This window comes from Pan paniscus, chromosome 4 (assembly GCF_029289425.2).
Source record: "Pan paniscus chromosome 4, NHGRI_mPanPan1-v2.0_pri, whole genome shotgun sequence".
NCBI classification, from domain to species: domain Eukaryota; kingdom Metazoa; phylum Chordata; class Mammalia; order Primates; family Hominidae; genus Pan; species Pan paniscus.
Genome location: NC_073253.2, coordinates 138116616 through 138139686, shown reverse-complemented (window position 1 = coordinate 138139686; position 23071 = coordinate 138116616). Strand labels below are relative to the sequence as shown.

Sequence of the window (23071 nt, the reverse complement as noted above, 5' to 3'; positions counted from 1 at the left end):
ACCATTGCACTCCAGCCTGGGTGACAGAGCGAGACTCTGTCTCAAAGAAAAAAAAAAGAAAAAAGAAAATTATCCTTTCTTAAATCTAGGTAGAGAATCTTATCTGTACAGAGATGCCATGCTTGAGTCTAAATCAGAGGCTGCATTTTGGCTGGAAAATCCATGGTCTGCGAGAGTTTTAAATTGAGGTCCATATACTATTTTGGTGTTTCCATGAAGTCTTCCTGCTGTGGATTCTCCACACCAGTGCCACACCCAGCAAAGTGGAGTGGCACCATGTCCAAACGAAACCACAACCATGCTGGTGTGGCCTAAACTAAAGTCAGGCTTTTCCCACAATGCAATCTTCATGTTCACTGGGACAGTGTCCAACTCCAAATTCCATCATGGTCCACTCAGCAGAGTCTCTATGCTGTTCTGTTTATAACAAATCCATGTGGGAAATCCATGTGAGAAATTTTATATAGCATCTTTTAATACCTGAATGGGGTGAGAAGGGGCTTTGAACCAGAGGGTAAAAAGAGAAATGTACTATGTCTTTGGGTGACTACTACATCTGAATTATTTGAGGAAAAGAAGAAGGGTAGGAGAGAGGAGGGAAGTTAAGGTATAATCACTATTTCATGGCAAGATAAAGAACCCCTCCCCTCTGGACTCCCATTTCCACTCTGTCCACCTGAAAATCATATGGCACATCACTGGGTAGCTAGAGGAAAGAATGACTGCTGGACGCTCTATCTCCATTGCTGCGTGTTGTACAGGAATGGCTGCTGGGAAGAATCCAGGGCAGCCAGGCTCACAAAGCACTGATACTTACAGAAGGGACAGCGTCAGGGCTGCTCAACCTCTTCATCAACAACTTATAGCATTTTGTAATCTACTACTAGTTAGAATGAGGGATGAATATATGGGTACATCATTAAACCCTGAATATCTACTTACAGGCTCCACAAACTCAAACATCTTTCTCTCTTGGACTTCCTGCACCTTGAAGACATATTCCAGGGATACTTCATAGAAATGCTGCCGGACCAGGTCCACTTGGCTGTCTGCCTACAAACAAGATGGAATTTAAGAGAAAAATCAAGTCACTACCCAAGGATAGCATTCCGAAAACAGGTCAGAAAAAAAAAAATCTCAGGAGATAATTTTCAAAAACAAATCAAATAGCATTACACAGAAGAAGAATAACTATAGTAACTATTTCACTATGCAAAAGTGTACTGAAACATCATATTATACAACTTAAATACATATTTTTTTAAAAACAAAAAAAAGCTTTCTAATGAGATTATTGGTTTAAAAAGGTAAATGTATACAAGGAACTCAAACAACTCAACAGAAAAAAAACCCCACAAATAATACCATTAAAAAGTGGGCAGAAGATCTGAATAGACATTTCTCAAAAGAAGACATACGAATGGCCAAAGGGTATATTAAAAAACGTTCAACATCACTAATCATCAGGGAAATGAAAGTCAAAATCAAAATGAGATATCATCTCAACCCAGTTACAATGGCTATGATCAAGATTAAAAATAGCAAATGCTGGTAAGGATGGGGAGAAAAGGGAACTGATGGTGGGAATGTAAATTAGTACAACTATTATGGAAAACAGTATGGAGATTTCTCAAAAAGCTAAAAATAGTACTACCATATAATCCAGCAATCCCACTACTTGGTATTTATTCAAAGAAAAGGAAATCACTATATCAAAGGGATACCTGTACCCCCATGTTTATTGCAGCACTATTCACAACAGCCAAGATATGAAGTGAACCTAAGTGTTCAATGGATGAATGGATAAATACACACACAGAGACTGCTATTCAGCCATGAAAAAGAATGGAATTCTGTCATTTGCAGCAACATGAATGGAACTTGAGGTCATTATGTCAAGTGAAGGCACAGAAAAACAAATATCACATCTTCTCATTCATATGTAGGTGCTAAAAAAGTGGATCTCAAGGAAGTAAAAAGTAAAATGATAGTTATTAGAGGCTAAGAAAGGGGTGGGAGTCAGGCGCCATGGTTCATGCCTGTAATCCCAGCACTTTGGGAGGCCGAGGTGGGCGGATCATGAGGTCAAGAGATCGAGATCATCCTGGCCAACATGGTGAAACCCCATCTCTACTAAAAATACTGGGCATGGTAGCACACATGGTAGCTACTCGGGAAGCTGAGGCAGGAGAATCACTTGAACCCAGGAGGCGGAGGTTGCAGTGAGCCAAGACTACGCCACTGCACTCCAGCCTGGTGACAGAGCAAGACTCTGTCTCAAAAAAAAAAAAAAAAGGGGGGTGGGGTGGGGTGGGAAGGATGAAGAGAGGTTGCTTAATGGGTACAAAAATACAGTGAGATAAAAAGAATAAGTTCTAGTATTTCATAACACAGTAGGATGACTATGGTTAACTGATGTATGGTGTATATTTCATAATATCTATGATGAAATATCTAAGATATGAAATGTTCCCAACACAAAGAAATGATAAATGTTCAAGGTGATGGATACCCTAAATACCTTGATTTGATCATTACACATTATAGGCATATATCAAAATAGCATACATGCCCCACAAATATGTATGATTATTACATATCAATAAAAAAGGTAAGTGGGTGAGCCAAGTGGACGTCATATTAGCCCAAATAGTATGTCACATGTTAAAAGTAATCAACAAACCAAACAGAAATAAGAATAATGATAATGGTTACCTGAGCACTAACTTTTTGCCAGGAATCATGCCCATAGCTGTACATATATTACCTTAATTAATCCTCATTAATTTTAATTATTTAATCTTCACTAAATTCCTAGAAAAGAGATATTATCTGTATCTCTAACATACAGTAAGAAAATATAATCCATTGCCATTAAGGAACTTGACTAAGGTGACACAGCTAGTATAAGGCAGAGCTGGGATTTCTGTCCTGGTGGATCTGCCCCCAAGGCCCTTGGATCATCCTGAAACCACCAGTCCCCACTGTCTCCCCATACCCTGAGACAACCTGGGTTCCATGGGAGACAGATTCTTACAGTGAAAAAGAAATTCCTGCAGAGCCATGCTCATCTAGACCTTTCCAATACACAAAACAAGCTGTCAGAGGGCAGGGAATCTCAGAAAAGGCCATGGGCCATGTTCACAGAAGTCCCAAATACTTTCTTTGTGATAAGAACAATGGTTTACTCCAAGCAGGGAAATTTCAACACTCCCTCTCAATTTCACTTCTCCCTCTGTGCAGGTGTGTGTCCAGGACAGGCCCACGAGCAGGTACAATTGAACCACTGATCTGGGATCTGGCACCCAAGGAGAAACTCCATGTATGGAGTTGCAAGATGCTATGCTGGGAAGTACCTCAACTCTCACTATAAAGCTCTAAACCTTTCCATAAGGTGTCTGTGTCAAATCATTCCTTCAAAGCAGATAATTACACTGAAAGCATATTTCAATGACAAAACACTAAAGTGAATATATATTTTTAATATAAATGAATATCCTGCTAGTAAGAAACAAAACACTGTTTTCCTTAGAAATGACACAGTCAGAAACCGTTCTATAACACCCTTTACTAAGACACAGCTCCCAAAGGCATATTTCTTTCAGTGTTCCTTTGTCAACATTCCTACAGAAGAAACTTGGAACAGACCCCTACTTCCATTATACCAAATACAATATGCTACTTGGACATCTTAAGAGCTTAACAAATCATCCATCCATTCCACCATCATGAGAAAAAGAAACTTCCTTCATAGAACTTACAGCATAGTAAAGAAAACAGACATTAGTCAAATAAGTAAGTTAAGAGAAAACTACAAGCTCTGGTAAAACACAATATGTTATAAAACACCCGGAAAGAATATATTCAAGTCTCTCATGCTAGCAACTTCCTCCCACAGCAATGGACATTCTCATACTCAAAAGCCAGTCTGCTGAGTAACTGCTGGATCAAACCAATCTGAAAGGCTAAGACTGGGGGCATTTTCTAAGGCTTCCAAGCAGGGAAAGGAGATATCTGAGCACTGATGAATCTTTATTTGGAGACAGGTTTCAGAAGGTCCTGCTTCTCACCACCACCACCCCCTGCATCGTGTGGCTGCTTAGACAACTGGGCTGATACGCCTTCCAACTGGGCTCCTGCGGCTAAGCCCCACGTGTTCCTGTAGCCTTTGATCTTCTTGTAGCGCAAATCCAACACGCTTACACGGAGAGATGCATCTACTCCCAACCACCCCACATGCCTCAAAGCTTCTCTCTGCCTGGGCTTGCCAACTGACACTGCAAGTGGAGGGGGGAAACAGGAGAAATCATTCTGAAAATCTGCAAAGGCAGGGAAGAAGGATCCAGAAGGAAATTCCTATAAGGAAAACAGAATTGACTCCCACATCAGAGAGCTGCCCAAGTGCAAGCTCCAATGCTACAATATCCTAGCTGGTGAGACCTGCTCAAGTCATTGATCTTCTTTAGAAGATGGAGATAATATCAGCCCTTGCTTCTGAGTAGAGTGTTTCCAACAGAAAATGGGCCAAATGATGTAAACCATTTGAAAACTGGAAAGTGTCCTGTGCATGTCAGTGGTTGCTGTCACCAGGCACTTCAGAACACAGGGGTCTCACTTCCTGCTCTACCCTAAACCAGCCACATCATCTCTGGGCTACTACACTTCTCTCCTAACTGGTCTCTCTGTCTTCATTCTCTCCCTCTGTCCCAATCCACTCTGCACCCAGGAGCCAGAATATCTTCCTTAAAATCTAAATCAGATGGTCTCATGGCCCTTTCAAGGACTTCTCATGGCCTCTACCATGGTCTGCAAGACCCTCTGTAATAATCTGCCCAACCCTCCAGCCTCACCTCCTCCCATCCTAACCCACTGTCACCATGCTCCAGCATGGTGACATGAGTAACTGCTGGATCTCCTTCCTGTCCTCTAACACTCCAAACCCCTTTCTTTCCCACAACCTTTGCACCTGGTGTTCCTCCTGCCCAAAAACCTCTTCTCCTAGATAAACACACATTTTAACTTCAACATACAGTAAGAAATACTTTTTATGACTCAATAAACACACATTTATAATGGTTAAGTGCAATGCACTTTCATATATATATATATTTTTTAAGACGGAGTTTTGCTCTTGTTGCCCAGGCTGGAGTACAATGGCGCGAATTCGGCTTACCGCAACCTCCGCTTCCCAGGTTCAAGATATTCTCCTGCCTCAGCCTTCTCAAGTAGCTGGGATTACAGGCATTCAACACCATGCCCGGCCAATTTTGTATTTTTAGTAGAGATGGGGTTTCTCCACGTTGGTCAGGCTGGTCTCAAACTCCTGACCTCAGGTTATCTGTCCACCTCGGCCTCCCAAAGTGCTGGGATTACAGGCATGAGCCACTGCGCCAGGCCTTGTATTTTTTATTCTATTTTAGCCTACCCTATTGCATAACCCAATAATTGTGATTTTGCGACACACTCACAACCTGAAGAAGATTGTCCTGGCCTTTCATTAGCTCATTCCTTCTGGGCTCAGTTTAAATGTTACCTCTTTAGGAGAAGCTTTCATTGACTACATCATTTTAAATAGGTTACCAGGAAATCTCTGTCTCATCTCCCAATTTAATCTCTTATCTATTCCTTTCTTGAGACAGAGTCTCGCTCTGTTGCCCAGGCTGGAGTGGAGTGGCATGATCTCAGCTCACTGCAAACTCCGCCTCCTGGGTTCAAGTGATTCTCCTGCCTCAGCCTCCCAAGTAGCTGGGATTACAGGCGCATGCCACCACATCCAGCTAATTTTTTTTTTTTTTTTTTTTTTGCATTTTCACTAGAGACAGGGTTTCGCCTTGTTGGCCAGGCTGGTCTCAAACTCTTGACCTCCAGTTATCCACCCGCCTTGGCCTTCCAAAGTGCTGGCATTACAGGCATGAGCCACCGCGCCTGGCCTACTAGACTACTAGAATATAAAGTCCATGAGAACCAAGACCTTGTCTAATTTTTTCATTTTTCTCCTCCAGTGCTCAGAATGGTGTATGGCCCATAATAAACGTTCAACAGATGCATGCAGAATGAATGAATTGATCCCCACGTGGCCATCAGTCAGCATCAAAGGCACGTCCCATCAGTGACCCAAAACTAAGAACAAATGCATAACTCAATGCATTCCCAAAGGAAAAGGAAGAAGAAATCCTAAGTGGAATGTTGTGCTTCTCTTGCCAATGCCCCAGAATGGTGTGGGCCACAGAATCCATCACATCCTTGGGCCCCCTGCAAAGGAATTATAAGCCAGGATTCCAACCCACCCTGCAGACGGCTCAAGACAGTTTCCCTGCCTGCCACTTGAGAAGCTATAAATCTACTGGCTTGATTAAACCCGTCAACCATTCTGCGCTTCTTGGAAAAGACACTTCCCCCTAGATTGTAATTTCCATGAAAGAAGATCCTTCATTTCACTTTCTACAAAACACCCAGTGCCAGGACAGACTTCTGCAGAAGCGTCCAATGAGTATTTGTTGAATGAATGACTACTGTTTTTGAGGCGAGCTTTTTTACCATTCAAAAACTATGCATTTGTTTAAATCATCCACTAGATGGCAGTGCCATTCCACATCACTGCCCTGTAGTTTCTACTTCCAGGGATCTAGGGATGGGCTGGAATTTAAAAGCATTCCGTGCAGAACCCTGAAATCAGGGAACAACTCTGGATAATCAAAGTGGAAGGTTTCATCAAAGGTGTACCACGTGCTCAACAATGTTCCTAAAAGTTGAATTTTTAATAAATGTGAAGAAAATGATCAATACATAGCTGAACACCTTGAGCAAAACACCTGACCCCTACAAGAAACTCAGTTCCCTCATAAAATGTAATTCAAGAAAGTTGAAATGGATGATCACTAAGGTCCTTCCCTCTCTCCAATTCTATATCATGACACCGGCACTAAATAACATGGTCAGCAGGCAAGAGAGCCTCAACATCCCTCCCCAGATAGAGACGTAGAAAAGCAAACTGGGTGAAGGGAAAGGGCTGCACAGCCAGTGCTGGAGTTAACTCGCTACCACTAAGCTATTTATCCTATCTGAGCCTCAGTTTCCTCATGTGTAAAACAGAGTAATAACCACATCTAACCTCTTAGGGTGAGGATTCCAGAAGATTCCATGTAAAGTGCTTAACACCATACCCGGGCCATAAATATGCATTCAACAAATGTTTCCCTATATTATAGTTGTTATTGATGTGGTTAGTGGCAGTAGTAATATCATCACTGTTCTTTTTTTGTTTGTTTTTTGATGTTTGGTTTTTGGTTTTTTTTTTGAGAAAGAGTCTCACTCTGTCGCCCAGGCTGGAGTGCAGTGGCGCGATCGTGGCTCACTGCAACCTCCGCCTCCCTGGTTCAAGTGATTCTCCTGCCTCAGCCTCCTGAGTAGCTGGGACTACGGGCACCCACCACCATGCCCAGCTAATTTTTGTATTTTTAGTAGAGACGAGGTCTCACCATGTTGGCCAGGATGGTCTCGATCTCTTTACCTCTTTAGTGTTAGATTTTTATACAGTTTAATTTAGTTCAGGTACAACTAAAAAGCAATGCCTGAGAACTGACCTGAACAGACCAGAACCTGCAAGATCTGGAACCCAATCCTTACACTCAAAGTACTTAGAAAGTGTGACTAGGTCAAAGGCAAGAACATAAAGGACTATAATAAAAGAGCATAATGGAAAACATCCACTGAAATACAGAACTGTCAAAGTCAGGAATAGTGGCATCCAATTTGAGAACAGAAAATGGAGCGGAACAGGCCAATCATAAGGATATTTACACATTTTATATTAAATATACTTTATACTTGAGCAGCAGTTATATTTGCCTTCTCATGTATAACATAAGTAGGACAGATATTTCATGAGTATTTAACAAATAAAGGAAATAAAGCTTAGAGAATCTAAGTAATTTGCCCCAGGTCACGGAGTAAATACACAGCAGAGAAGGTTTTGAGGCAAGGTATCCTCTTTGCCAGCCCAGCGTTCTGGTCCCTACACTGTGGTAATTCAGAAGACATTCACAGCCCTAAAAGAAAATGCTGGACTCATTCCAGACCAAGTCTGCAATATTTGACCACGGAGAGAATGGATCTGGTGGAGAAGCACCTTTGTTCTAGAGAATGCCATGCCTACAGGGTAACTGTGCTGTGGGCCTCCCAGATTCAGCAGGTGCTAGAATAACCACACACCTGCTCAACTCTGAATACTCTGAATATCTGTACTAATGGTGCATAGTCATCTAATCCATAATTTATACCTGCTTAGAAACTGGAGAGCTGGGCAGACCTGGTCACTGTGAGGCACAGCCAAAAAGCTTTTCTTTAAATATAAGTTAGTTTCCAAATCCTAAATGCCAAGTGATGCCAGAAGAATAACTAAAAAGTGAGGGCATCAAGACAGATTCTAAATGGAATCCCAAATTTATCATGGATTATCTGTGTCTGTGGGATAGTGCCCATATCCTCATGTCAAGTTGGGATAGCCTTTGTATCTCGTGAAAATAAGATTTTTTTTTTTTATTTTTTAGGTTTTTCAATCACATTTGACAAGATTTACCTGAGTAGCTATGCCACTTCAAGAAGCACTTCCTCCGCTTTTGTTTCTTTTTCCCTACTCAGGCACAAGATCTTCAAGGATAAATTAGTATTTTCTACTTTGTAAAGCACACACCAAATAGTCAATGCTGTTTATTGGCTGGCCAAGAACTGATCTACAAAGTCCATTATAAACCTTTGTTGCTGCTACAGTTGTCATTGTTGTTGAGTAACGGTCCTTATCACTACTCTTAAAACTGGATTAAATACTTATTTCAAAGCAAAGAGTTCTGAGAACACCACATTCCTATCCCAAGATATGTAACCAATTGTGGTTGGGAGGGGATTGAACTCCACCATCTCCTGAGTTACTTCAACCTTTCAACCTCTGACTCTACTGTCCTCATATGAACTTTCACCTAACAGAAGTACTGGCATGGTATCGGCTCAAAAAGAATTAAAATTTAAAAACAAGGGCCGGCCTGGAAGCCACGGTAGCCTCTTTTGGCAAAAATATGAGAGAGGTCAAGCAAACTGTTGAGTTAAATAAGATGACATTTTTAAAGCCAAATTTGAGGTTCCACTAGGAAACTCCCTATCTCCAAGAAGCATAAACTCCCTTAACATGCCAATCTTCATGAACTAAATAAAAATGGTCACAGCTCCATGGCTGTGATGGCTCCATCATTTTTCTTTCCAAGTGAACTACTTTTTAAAAGATACCATGCAAACCCAGAAAAACCAAGCGCAAATTTAAGAATGTATTTTCTTGAAACAACACTACCAAAGCACAAAACATGTACAGGACAATAAAGCACTGCTTTAAAAAAAGAAAGAAAACTAATGTCAAGTGCTGGTTGAAATAATGAAAAAATCAATATTAAGGAAGGATAACCAAAGTGTTTGAGATGCTAACATTTCAAATCACTGATAAGAGGCAGGAAGTCAAAAGGTAAAGTAACAGAGGGCAGAATTAAGGCCAAGGGTGAGAGAAACAGGAAAAGAAATGTCACTATGAAATGAAGACATCTAGCAATCAGGGCAGCCCAACAAGGAGGTGGTCATCTCGGCCAGCAGTGTCTTCCACCTTGACAGGCGGGAAAGCTACAAAGGATGGGGTGGGATGGGAGGACACAAAGGCAGTCCAGGCATCAGGCACTGGATGAGGGATCAGGAGCAATCTCCTGGCTTCCCAGGTCCCTTCTAACCCTAAGATTTTCTAGCAAAGAGCAACCAGCACATATCCACAGCATCATGTACAAACTGAACACTTTATTCAGGATACTAATAAAGTCTCTTACCTCCTGAAGCTGAGATTCTTTCTTTTTGGAAGACAAATTCAAGTGTTTTTCTAAGATGCCACAATACTTTTCTGTCTCTTTGTCATACTTCTTTTTGGCTTCCTGGCAAGAAAAGAGAAGAGAAAAAGAAAAAGAGTGACACGTTGCAGGAATAAAAGCAGCCTCCATCTCTCAAGATCCTTCTGCTCAGAACACAGATGACGACTCAGCTCCTACCTTTCAGGTAATGCCCATTAAATCCTGCAGCCACCCATCAACAGCCCCCTGAGTGTGAGTGTCTAGCAGAGAGGCACCAACCAGGACAAGACCAGAAATGAGGTAAATATGAATATCTAATGGTGACAAAGCCAAGATTCCCCCTCTAAGAACTTTGTGAAACAGAAATTTCTACTTTCTAACTCACAAGGATATTCAAGGCCAGAAGGCAGCCAGGGGTTGGCAGCTGGGGAGCAGCAGCAGTGGGGGTACCTATGAAGCTAACACCAAGGAAGGAAGATATCCTCACAGCTTGAATGAGACAAGTCTAGACTAAGGCTAGATCCAGCCTTAATACTGTCCAAAAAAACACTTCTTGGTATGTAAGCCTAAATATCTCTTGACACTTAATATCACATGCAGGTCTTCAAGCTGAGGAATAATTCAAAACAACAATATTATCTTCACACACATTTGTTTACTACGGCACCATTTATGCTAGCAAAAGAAAAATAAAAGCAGCAGCAGCAACATCACTTCCAAGGATAGCATTTGGCATAATTAAAGTACGGAACATCCAATAAGCATAACTAGTCATTGGAAAACTAGAGAGAAAAGTAAAACAGCATTATATAAACTTGCTGCATCCTACATAGAGTGTGTCTACCTATGGACAAAGATGAGGTGGGAATTTACTTATAGGCAAATACCTGAGTTATGGTAATGGGGTAACAGTTATTTTTCTCTTCTCTTTAAGAAATTATTAGCCGTATTACTGTCTTCAAAATGAAAAATAATTACCATAATTAATCCCTGCTCCCCACCACTGAATCATTGGGTCATTGTGGTTCTATTTCTATCTCCCATTTGACTGATAAGAAAACTTGGACCCAAAGAGGTGAACTTGTGAAAAGTCACGGAGAGTGACAGAGCTGGGATTGGAGCCTAGGACAATGTGCCTCCAAAGCCCATGTTCTCCACCACAGCTGAGACATTGTCACAGGCAGTCTGCCTTCCTTCCACATTCCAACGGGGAGAGCAGGCAAGGAAGCTGGAAGAAGGTTGGCACTTGGCTGATAAACGGGATCAAATTTGCTAATTGGGTACATTATTCCTGCTTTTGACTCATGTGGAGCCTGAACCCATAGGGATGTTTTTCTGCAACTCCAAAGCCTAGAAGACAAAAAATATTTTCTGGCCAAATAAAGAAGCTCAGACACATCTCTTTATTCCTTTAACAAATTTATAATCAGCAACCACTCTGTGTAAGGCTCTACTTTAGGCACCAGAAATACAAGACAAAAATGGTCCCAACCCTCATGGTAGAAATGTTCTAGTAGGAGAACCATGATTAACCAGTAAACAAATAATCAGCATAATTATAGACTGCTGCAAGTGCTACAAAGGAAATAAACAGGGCGCAGTCACAGAGATTCTGTAGATAGGGCACCCAGGAAAGGCATCATTTGGGGAAGAGAGATGTGAGCTGAGACCTACCTGTGAAATACAGAAGGAGCAGAGTAGAGCCTTCTAGAGCAGAACCATCAAGTGCAAATGCCCTGGGGCAGGACACTCGGAGCCAGAAGCCATCACCCGGAGCCCTAACAAGCTCCACTATGTCAGAATACCACTCATCTGGTACATGCTCACAGAGTGGGCAGAATAACCATACATCCATTTTAGCTGACATATACTCATTTCTATGAATCTGAGTTTTGCTTAAAAGACTGTTCACATACAAGAACAATTAAACATTTAGCAGCAAATGAAGAAAAAGCCTGAGGACACATTACTCCTTCAAATTTGAGGAGGGTACAGGCAAGAGACTTGACTCAAGCAATTCTTTTCCATTAGTGAAACCAGCAACTTTGAACTGGGGCTCCAACTCCAAATGCTGCTCACATGTATCCGCTCCCACCATCCTTATCAGCAACTCCAAAAGGAGAATCCTGGTCCCAGACAGTCCAGCTGGCCAGAGGTGAGACAAGGCCAGGGAACATGAGTCACTGGCATTCTGGGACATTCTGGCAACTTGTGCCTCCACATTCCATGTTTAAGAGGACACCCAAAGTTAGAGAAAAAAATAAGGAGAAAAGCAAGCCGTTTCTGTCCTGAGAAAACAGCAATAAGACCTCTGCAGCAAAAAAGTACTACAGCTTAGATAATGTTCTTAAGATGGGAGAGTGTGTCCATTACTCAGGACACAAGATGGTTTTCACCTTCCAGAGAGTCTACTGTGGGGTAGTTAAGTCAAGGATTGAGTTAGAATCCTAAAATTTATTCCGAACTCAATATGGACTGGCTAGAAACAAATCACCATCCCTCTCCAGGACTCAATTTCCTCAACTATAAATTGAGGATGATTAGATAATTGCTCGGGTTTCTTCTTTCAGCTCAAGGACCATATAACAAAATAAAAATAAGAACACCCCCTCCTCAAAGGATTTCTAGGGTTAAATGAAATAAACCACATATAGTGCTTGGCAGGGTGCCTACCACATGGAAAGTGCTCAATAAATGTCAGCAATGGTGGTGACAGTGGTGAGCTCATCACCTAAACCTGCCTCCTTCTTATCAAGAACACACCTGCTTTCCATGTCCCGTGTGCCATGAAGGTAACCCTCCCAAGAACCTACTACAATTGGAAATTAGACATTTATTTGTATCTTTTTGTCTGATGTCTTTCACCCCAGCTACTTCATGAGCACAGCAACCACGCCTGCCTTGTTCTCCACCAAATATCAGGGCACAGAACAGTGCTGGCACAGAGCAGGCTCTCACATATTTTTTAAACAAATGAACTGTGTGTATCTAATATAATCACTAACATTGAATGACTACATGACCAACCTTGTTCTCGTGTTCAGGTAGCTATACGACAGACACCGTTTTAAGCATTTGATAGGAGTTCACTCACTTCTTCTTCATAATAACTCTACGAGGCAAGTTTTATTATTACCCCCATTTTAGAGATCAGGAAACAGGCATGAAGAGGTTTAGTAATCTCCCCAAGTCTACATGCAAATGGCAGAAGTGAGATTTGGATTCAGACAGTCTAGCTGTAGACCCACTCTCTACGCTACTCTCTTATGTCTGTTATACTTATTCTAGAGTCCAGCATCCCAAATGTACCTCTAATACAGGAAAAAATAATTTCCTCAAACTTGGAAATAGAAACTTAGGGCCATGGTTATGTCAAGCACCAGGGGTCGTGCCCTACTCCAGAGTAGCACATTAGCATAAGAATGCCCAAGAATCTTCCTCCCTGGCAGCCTTCACACGGTGCACTCTGCAACAGGCTGTTATGGCAACCGAAGCAGCACCAGAGAGTGGAGGAGGAGGAAAAAGTAATTTTAGCATGGCACAGACAGAGTTCAGAACCTCCACTTGGCCAATACCCAAACCAGCTGAAGAGCACTTGCTGGCTCTGAGATGTTCTTGAGACTGCTCCCTGGGTTGCCTAGAAGTGGATCTGTTGTTTGCTTGTTTGTTGTCTCTTAAATTTACATAATGTTATGATATAAATGTATGTGTGTGTGAAGTGATGCAAAGGAGGACACGCCAGGAGGAAAAAATGACAAATGGGGAGGGATGAGAAATCACCCAAATGTCATCACAATTCTTCTTTAGTGATCATCCAAAAGTTATTTAATAATCAATAATTATTCATGGTTTAATGAATAGGAGAATAGAATATGCATGAGGGGAAACATGCTTTGGTGAGTGACTATTTAAATTCTTTTATTCTAGTATGTCACCATCTATACCACCCCCCAGCCGCCGCCCCGGGGGACAGTAGCTCCTCCTATCATTAAGATCACTGGTATCAAGCCCAAAGGGAGCTCACTCAGACTCTTGCCTCACCTCCTTGGTAACCATGGTAACCCTCAAGCGAGTGAGAGAAGAGGCCAGAGAGAGAGGCATCTGTGCTCAGAAGGAGAAGTAACTACTGAAAAGATGACTCAACAGACAGGTCTGCTCTGCCTCAGTCTCCAAGCTCTGCATAACCCCTGGAAGCCACTGCCAAGCATGTTCAAGAGTGGGGAGGCACAGGCCCCAGGCCACCAAGAGGAGGCCTGCGGGCGGGGCCTGCACTGCCAGGAACTGAGGGAGCATTTGCTCACAGCTTATTATCTGCCATCACTGGACTGGTTCACAGTCTGTATGAATTCTTAGTGGAATAAGACTTTGTGCAAATTATACATTCCTTAATCTCTGATACAGCACCAGTGAGCTCCCACTTCCTCATAAATGTGTAAACTAAAATTAGTAGAAAATACTCTAAAACTGGGAGAAAGTCTTTGCCACAGTCCCTCTTTCAAACTGTGATCAACCATCCCTCTGAAAGACCCTGACTAAACATCATCTTTTGCAGGCCCTAATCATATCTATTTCCAGAAAGCAGATGCACTTAGGGGTGTGTGTGTTGTAGGGGTGAGGAATACCTCATTTTGCAACTAAGCAAAATCCACACAAAGTAAGAGGGTGGTGTTGCCCAAAAGCCCCTGCAGGTGGCGTAAGAGACCGCAGCTGAATTGACTCACAGTTCCAGAAAAACAGGAAGAAAACGTTGGAAATCTTTTTGCTTTCATTGATTCCAATGAAAACATCTTCTCTGCAGGTAGCCTCTAACACTCTACCGAAGGTCAAACCAGCTAGAGTTTCCTAGTGATTTTTTTTTTTGGACATGGAGTCTTGCTCTGTTGCCCAGGCTGCGGTCAGTGGCGTGATCTCGGCTCACTGCAACCTCCACCTCCTGGGTTCAAGCGATTCTCCTGCCTCAGCCTCCCGAGTAGCTGGGAACTACAGGCACCCACCACCATGCCCAGCTAATTTTTCTATTTTAGTAGAGACGGGGTTTCGCCATATTGGCCAGCCTGGTCTCGAACTCCTGACCTCGTGATCCGCCCGCCTCGGCCTCCCAAAGTGCTGGGATTACAGGCGTGAGCCACTGCGCCCAGCCCTCCTAGTGATTTATTACAGGGCAAAGGAGCCCTGGAGAATCCACCTTTTAAAAAGGAACAGGATTCCCTTTGCAGTCTCTCAAGAACACATTAGAATTAGTCAAGCTTAGGCTACAGTCCCTCCAGGTCAGTGATAACAAACGGTGATCTCCAGGTTGAAGCAGGCCTGCAGATGTCGTTTTTTGACCTGCACAATGGGTAATATATATTTTAAAATTATTTGCCAACAAGAAATTTCACATAAAACTGGCTTTTCAGTTTGTCTTGAAACATTTAAAGAATCAGCAAGAGAGGGCCCATTTCCAGACCCAACAAAAATCAGCTAAACCTAAGTACCAGCTGCCTCCTTTTAAAGAAAGTCCCTGTACCCACAGGGCACAAATTTGTAACCCCTGCTTAGGCTGCAAGTCCTGGACCTCCACAAAATACAATTCCACGAAAACAAATGTATTGTTCAATAAAGGCAATTGTCTAAGCACACAGCTATCTATTATAATAACACAAATGAGGTGTGGTTTCTACCTTTGGATGATTTATGAACAAGCACAAAATAATGAGGTAACAAAATACCAGAATGGCCCCTCCGGGGTTGACGGCTCAGATGGTCATACTTCAGTCACCCGTAAAGAACCAATGAGTTGGGCTCTATAGAGTTTTCTGCCTAAGATTTTCTGAAGAAAGTGGGCTTCGATTTTCTGAAGACATTTCTGAAGACTTTTTTTTAAAGAAGGTGCTGTGTTTTCCAGACCTCTCACCCTAAAATCCAGACCAAAGCTTGCAAAATTCTCACCTTGGCAGCCCCGATCTGTTCCTTTCGAAACTTCTCCAAGGGAGTGATGAGCACCTCGCTGGCATTCTCAATCTGGTGAAGAACAACAGAGTAAGGGAAAGAAGACACAAAAGCAGTATCAGTAAAGAATTACAGCAGCTCCAGCATGAGATGCCTCCCCATGTCTTAAAATAAAATTTGGGGAGGCAGTGTTGTACATGTCAACTGTTTACAACCTTCAAACTAATAGCATGTCAAATCAAAACTGTCATCATTTCAAAACATGATAATCTTCCTCCCATGCATGATTAATATTGGTTATTTAAAAGTAAAAATGAGGAACTCTAAAACTGTAAGCGATCCTCTGAAGGGGCAGAGGGGAACTGGTAAAAGAGTGGGGTCTAAGTTACAAGCTTCGGAGACATTTTCTTGCAAATATTCATTTACCCAAGTTATGGGTAAAGTAGATCAACACTGAGTCTAGGTTAAAAACAAATAAACAAAGAAACACCTCTGGACATCTGATGGCATAAAAACCTTCCAAGCTTGATTTTGTGTTGCTCTACCAAGACAGGACTGGACTAGAGCCAGGACACCTGTGCCTCCTGACTACTGGCTGCCTCTCAACTTCATCTCACAGGGCTCACCCCTCAGGTCCTGCATTCCAACCTACTGGCACTCCAATGCACCTCAAACGCACCAAACTCGTCCCACCTCAGGGCCGTAGCATTTGGCTATTCTTTCAGACACTGTGTTCCCAAACCCTTACAGGGACAGCTCCTTCATGTAATTAAGATTTCAGCTTAAAGGTCACCTCTTTAGGGAGGCCTTCCCTGACTACCAACATAACTCAACTTCCCTCCCCTACCAAGTGTGTTCTGGTTCACCACTACACACTACACATTTATACACACACACACATGCGTGCATACACACACACACACACACATCAGTATCTTGTAAAGGCTCACTTTGACACCACTATCCCCAAAACAAAGAAGAGTGCTGAGACAAAGCAGCACTCAAACATATTTGAATGACTAAATGAATGAATGGATTAATTCTTGATTGGCTGCCAACTGTGTGACCATGGGCAAAACATTTAACCTCTCTGGGCTCTAATTTCGTCATCTGCAAAATGAGTGGGCTGAATTGTCCATCACTAAGATTCTATGGTCTTTTCTAAGGCAGTACAATATTTTACAGTTTTTCCTTTTAAGTCATTCATTTATCACTCTTTGCTCAACTAATTATTCCAGGAATCTCGCTGCAACAAAGCATTATTTTTCCTAAACCACATGCATGTCCACTGTAATGAAACTAACCGGGTAAATGCCAGAAGTCACAGATGGACACAGTAAAGAACTAACTGAACAATGTAAGGGACAGAAAAAGTCAAGTCTCCAAATTTATTCCCATTTGCCTTTTTCTCAATTTGGAGATCACTTATTTCAGAAGAGTGAAATTTAAGACTAGAGTGTTACGGTGTTAATTTGTTTGATTTTGTGATTTTTATTGTTATTTGATGTTACTAAATTGGTTCACTGAAGTCTTCTCCACAAACCATCTGCAAGTCTCTGAAGCTTACAAAGGTGTGCCAAGCCCCTAAAGTCAATGATTCTCAACCTTAACTACGCAGTAGAATCACCTGGAAAGCTTTTAAAATCCCTAAGTTTAGGCTACACTCCAACTAACTCAGAATCCCTGGACTTAGTCCCAGACATCAGTATTTTTCAAACTCCCCAAGTTATTCCAGTGGACATCCATGATTGAGAATGCAGTCATAAGTAGTCGCTTATAAAACGAAAGTGCTCAACTGCTCACCTGGGAATCAGGACCCCCAAGTCCTTCGCCCAGCCATACTACTACTTGCTATCAGCCTTAATAAGACCTGTTTTCTCATCTGTCAAATGAGCAATTGCAGATGGTGACGAATAAGGTCCCACTTAGTCTAAGATTCTACGACTGTGTAACATCCACTTGGTTCCAACACTGCCTGATGCTGGGGACATGGAAGCCCAGTCTCTGCCCTTGAGGAACTCATATTTACTACAGGGCACAGACAGGTACAATGTTTATCAGGACACAATGTGGTAAACACAGGATCAGAAGCACGAACTGGATGTTAAGAAAATACCAAGGGTAGCCATATAACCCAGGAAGTCAGGAAAGGCTTCCCAGAGAAGGTGCGGCTTTGCTTGCTGAGCTTAACTGAACTGATGGAGTTGTCACAGGGCAAGGAGGTAGAGAAGGGGCTTGCTACGGCCAGATACTCAGATGCAGACAGTAGAAACTCAATTCACTGACATTAATAATAAAATTGCAGAGGCAAGCTGAAAAGTATAATCCAGTCATTGTTCCCTTACCACAGGCCATAGCAATCTGCAGGGTATTCATGGTGATTTGCTTGCCACACCCCCACCCCCAAATACTAACTCAGCCAAGAATCAGACTCAAAAGAATCATTTCCCTTTCTTAGGCACCAGCACGTGCACAAACACACAAGCTTTCCCTTGCTTCCACCCACCACCAACCCCCACTGCTGCCGCCACCACCCTTCTGATTCTGGTTCAGGCACCAGCAGTGAGCAATCAAGAGAAAGTGGTCTTTCCGTAGGGCAAAAGGTAAGAGGTTTCTACTCTGTTTGGAGTTTTAAAGAAATCCTTCTTTTTTTTTTTTTTTTTTTTTGACACAGGGTCTTGCTCTGTTGCCCAGGCTGGAGTGCAATGGTGCAATCACAGATCACTGCAGCCTTGACCTCCCTGGCACAAGCGATCCTCCTCCCTCCTCCCAAGTAGCTGGGACTACAAGCATACGTCACAATGCCAGTCTTCTTAAAAAAAAAAAATTTGTTGAGATGGGGTCTCACTATGTTGCCTCCAGACTGGTCTTGAACTCCCAGACTCAAGCGATCCTCTCACCTCAGCATCCCAAGGTGCTGGGATTACAGGCATGAGCCACCACACCTGGCCCCCACGTTTTTAAATATTTTTTAATATAATGCAGACTTGGGTTTGAACCCAGACTGTATCACTTATTAACTGTGTGATCTCTGACAAGTTACTTAACCTCTGTAAACCTCAATATCTTCATCTGAAAAATGGCGATAATATAGATACCACTTCCCAGAGTCATCATGGGGGTTAAAATAGAAAATGCGTCTTGGTGGTGTTCGAACTACCAACTGTTAGCATGGGAAGAAAAGAAAATGTTGATTGATGCATTATTTCCTAGGACTTTAGAGCATTGCTGCCATCATGGGGGTTAAAATAGAAAATGCATCTTGGTGAATAGTGTTCGAACTACCAACTGTTAGCATGGGAAGAAAAGAAAATGTTGATTGATGCAGTATTTCCTAGGACTTTAGAGCACTGCTGCCTGAAGACACGCCCTCCTAGCGGAAAATCAGTGTACAGGCAGCAGGGGACTTCAAGTCAGCAGGGGACTTCATTCCTCTTATCTTAGGCATATGGAGGAAAATGCAAAGGAACTTCCTGTAGATGTGGAATCTCTTATCTGCTAATGCTGAACTATATCAGAATAAATTACAGGCAGGGTGGCTCATGCCTGTAATCCCAGCATTTTGAGAGGCAAGGCAGGAGGATCACTTAAGGTTTGGAGTTTGAGATCAGCCTGGGTAACACAGCAAGACCTCATCTCTACAAAAAACAAAAATAAATTAGCTAGGCACAGTGGTGCACACCTATAGTCCTAGCTACTCAGGAGGCTGAAGCAGGAGGATCGCTTGAGCCCAGGAGTTTGAAGCTGCAGTGAGCTATGATGGTACCACTGCACTCCAGCCTGGGTGACAGAGTGAGACCCTCTCTGTCTTCCAGAACAATAAATTCTAGTACAAAAGATATCTCTTAAGAACCTGGAGATCAGCATTTGACTCTTAAATGTGGACAATGCCTCTCTTTGAAGAGCTTTTTATAGTTACCTTCATTACAAAGTACCTGTTTACTGGGTCCCTCCTACCTGGCAGGCACTGTGTTGGGTGCTTAAAAATGAAAAGCGAAGTGATCCTGCCCTCAAAGAGCTCTTGATCAGGTTCAATAAGATGGGGGAAGGGGCAGAGTGGGGCACCTTCTTTCCCATTCTGCTGGTAGAGAATCCGACGTCCAAAAAAGTGAAATAATTCAGAAGATCCACCCTTAAGTCATACACCTTATGAAAAGACCTTAAAATGAATCTTCAGAAGGACATCATTTAACTATGTTGTTCTAAAGTTATCCACCAGAGTAATCCTTTAATATTTACAAAAGCCTTCAAACTCTACAAAGATGAGGCTTGCTGAAGAGCTCAAAACATTCAAATGGCAGAGTCTGGATTTGAATCTAGTTCTTCTGATAACCCATCCCTTGCTCCCTCAACACGAATATACTATCTGGGACCAAGAGTAGCCCAGCCCTACTCACCATCCGTATCCGTTCATCTTCAAGATTCCTGAGGACAGTGGCAAACTCCTGCAAAGACCTTGCTGGAAAACAGAAAGGGGCCATGAGGTGGAAGGAGTGTCATGGGCCTTGGGGAGCCTTTCCAGCTCTGGCTATTATGTTATGGATTTTAATTCCTTGGCACATACAGATGCCTAAAGTCAATTGCTTCCCAAGGCTCCCTTCATCTTTTTAATCATTAACCATTAAGGATGACCCAGAAATGCAGGTTAATTCCACCTGGCACTCTAGCTAGGGAATGATTTCTTCAAGGAAAAGATCTGCCTGTTCCTGAGAGTACCCAGGACTGGTGAGATGCTGGCAGGCTTCCAGGCCCCGGGCTGGAAGGGGCAGAGTTCCGCTTAGGAGTTGAAGGATTTCCTGTCCGGATTCGACCTCCTCAACCTTTGTCATGGCGTTGCGTCAGAACCCAGCCTTTTCTTTGGCACCAGAGCTAAACAAACAGTGCTGCTGGCATTGGAAGCCACATCTCTGGCTTCTCTTTGGGTTCCTCCTGAGTCCTCAAGCCACTCATTAATAGAATGCAGCTCGAAGCATGGTGCTCATACATGAACAGTCGTCTTTGCCAAAATTATTCATAAAAGCAATAAGCATTACGTGCAATGGCCCTGAGGATACTCGAGACCCTTGAGCCATGTTGGGAAAAGCAGCCATACATTCACAAGTTACAAGGATACATTTTCACCACTCTCAGCTGTCTCCCAATTGCCTGTACTCAGCCCCAGATGCTGATGTTCTGCATGGCAACAGGAACTCAATAAGCATTTGATGAATTAATTAATCCAATAAAACTTTCTCAATTCTTGCTTATTTAATGGAGTCAACCAAGGTGCCCATAGAAGAATAGTGTGCAATGACAAGGCCCTGGCAAAGAAAGGTGTCTTGACATTGCAAATCCTCCATGCTTACGGCTGCCTACAGACCAAGGCAGGTGATGGTGAAGAGTGAAGCAACACACCGTGGTAATAAACAGTAACCCACCTCAGCCTCTTTTTAAGGAAACAGGAGAGGCGGGGACCTCCCTGTCCACAGCACAGCAGAACCAGATACGGAGCTCCTCTCCCTATCTGAAGGCAGTGGCAGACGCATAGCTCAGCCAACTGCTGCCAGGTCAGAAGAGGGGGCCAGTAGATCAAATTCTCAAACTTTTCAAAGAAGCTGGAAAACTGGAATTTTAGATTATAAATTGAATTTATATGGTAATTCAATTTTTAAAAATGAGAGCCAAAGAAAACTGGGCTGTGTTCTCATCTCAGCCTATCATTTTGCAACCTCTGATCTAAATTTCCCCTCATCTACCTGTGTTCTACATATGCTCTAAGCTCTTAGTACTGTGGCTGGAGGGGAAGAATGTCATCAGCCAGAAAAATACTAAAGGGAGGTGGAAAGGAGAGTCCCACTGCAAAACTTCAAGCTTTCTCTCCTGCATGCTGGAGGGTGAGGCAATCCCAAAACTCGAGAAGACCAGAGTAGCCCCAAGCTCCGATCCTCACATATCTCTGGCCCTCCACTTCCACTAAGGACTTCTTTGTTTACTAACCTTAGAGACTTCCTATCTCAGGAACAAGGCTCTGCTGGGACACTGAAGGCTATGACAAACAATGAACATTTTTATCTTCTGCACAGTTATGACTTACCTATACACATCTCATCATCTGTTTCTGCATCTCCTATGCACTGAAATTTAAATTCATTTAAGGAATCTGCAAACTTCCGCTTCGCTGAAGACAAATCTAGCAAGAAAAAGACAGGAAAAATCAGGAATTACTAAAATTAAACTGGCTTTCTGATTTGCTGCCCTTATTTGTCCTTCTAGGAATATCTTAGGAGGCGGATTTGTTCCTGAGTCCATTTCAAAGCACAAAAGAATATAAATTCAAAATAGTCAACACTTGGTTATAACATGAAGCACTGATTTGTTCTAGAAGGTAATATTTTTGTTATATTGGCTTTAACAATTTAAGTTCTATCTCTACTTCCTAAAGGCAACTTGTCATCTCCGTTTGACATGTGGGAATCCACTTGCCAAAGGAAGTCGGGGAGAAAGCTTGGATCAGAGCCAACATTAGTGTCCACAGCCTGCAGGTCTGCTCTGCCACTGACCCTCCACACAGTCAGTGCAGTTTCCCCCACAAGTCTGACTCAACAACAATTTCCCCTAGGTCCCACTCACAACACAAACTTTCACTAGGGAGGGAGCCTGGAGAAGGCTGGAAGGAGGGGCTGGGAACTGCCCTGCCCATAGCACCTGGCCTTCCTCTTCTGACTCAAGCACAGGCGAGGCCCAGGTTCTCACAACCCTCTCCACTCTCCTCATGAGCAGAGTGGACCGCCAGCCTGACAAAGCTCACCTGAATTTTCCTGGCTGGCCACATCCAACACCACCAGGAGAACAAAGCCCCAGCAATGTTTTGTATTAGGGTAAAAACACATTCCACACACAGTATCCATAAGAAAAACTCTCAAGGGCCCTTATCATTAAAAAGTCATCATCATAAACTTTCACTGAAGATAGTAATGAAAGCCAGTGATCCTTCCGGAGCCTTCAACATCTCTTAAGGGTATGAAACCACCAAGGTACCTTTAAGTGGACTGGCAGATCTGGCTGCTGAGGACAAATGTGCTTAACTTAATTCCATGTGCAGTCTTCCTGCAGATTAGGCTAATCATTCAAATTACCCTCATACATGGTTCCCTCATTGAAGGGGAAATGGCATTATGTCCAAATGCCCAAGGGAGGGAAACATGAGGCAGAACCAGCAACAAGGCCTGGCTTTAATAAGATATGGGTGGTGGGGGCGTGTATTGTGGCTGCACAGATCAACATAA

The 23071-nt window shown here is 42.8% G+C and overlaps 1 protein-coding gene across 14 annotated transcripts in view; it reads right to left on the bottom strand.

The window, feature by feature from the left end:
• The window catches only part of ARHGAP26 (Rho GTPase activating protein 26), a 460401-nt gene that overhangs the window by 333773 nt on the left and 103557 nt on the right, over window positions 1–23071 (bottom strand). For all 14 annotated transcript variants that reach the window (XM_034960692.3, XM_034960694.3, XM_014345105.5 and 11 more), the window contains exons 2-6: window positions 21880–21975; window positions 20204–20265; window positions 15807–15878; window positions 9858–9959; window positions 943–1053 (exon numbers count right to left, since the gene is read on the bottom strand). In XM_034960692.3, the coding sequence (XP_034816583.1) occupies window positions 943–1053; window positions 9858–9959; window positions 15807–15878; window positions 20204–20265; window positions 21880–21975 (443 nt within the window). The remainder of the gene's footprint in view (window positions 1–942; window positions 1054–9857; window positions 9960–15806; window positions 15879–20203; window positions 20266–21879; window positions 21976–23071) is intronic.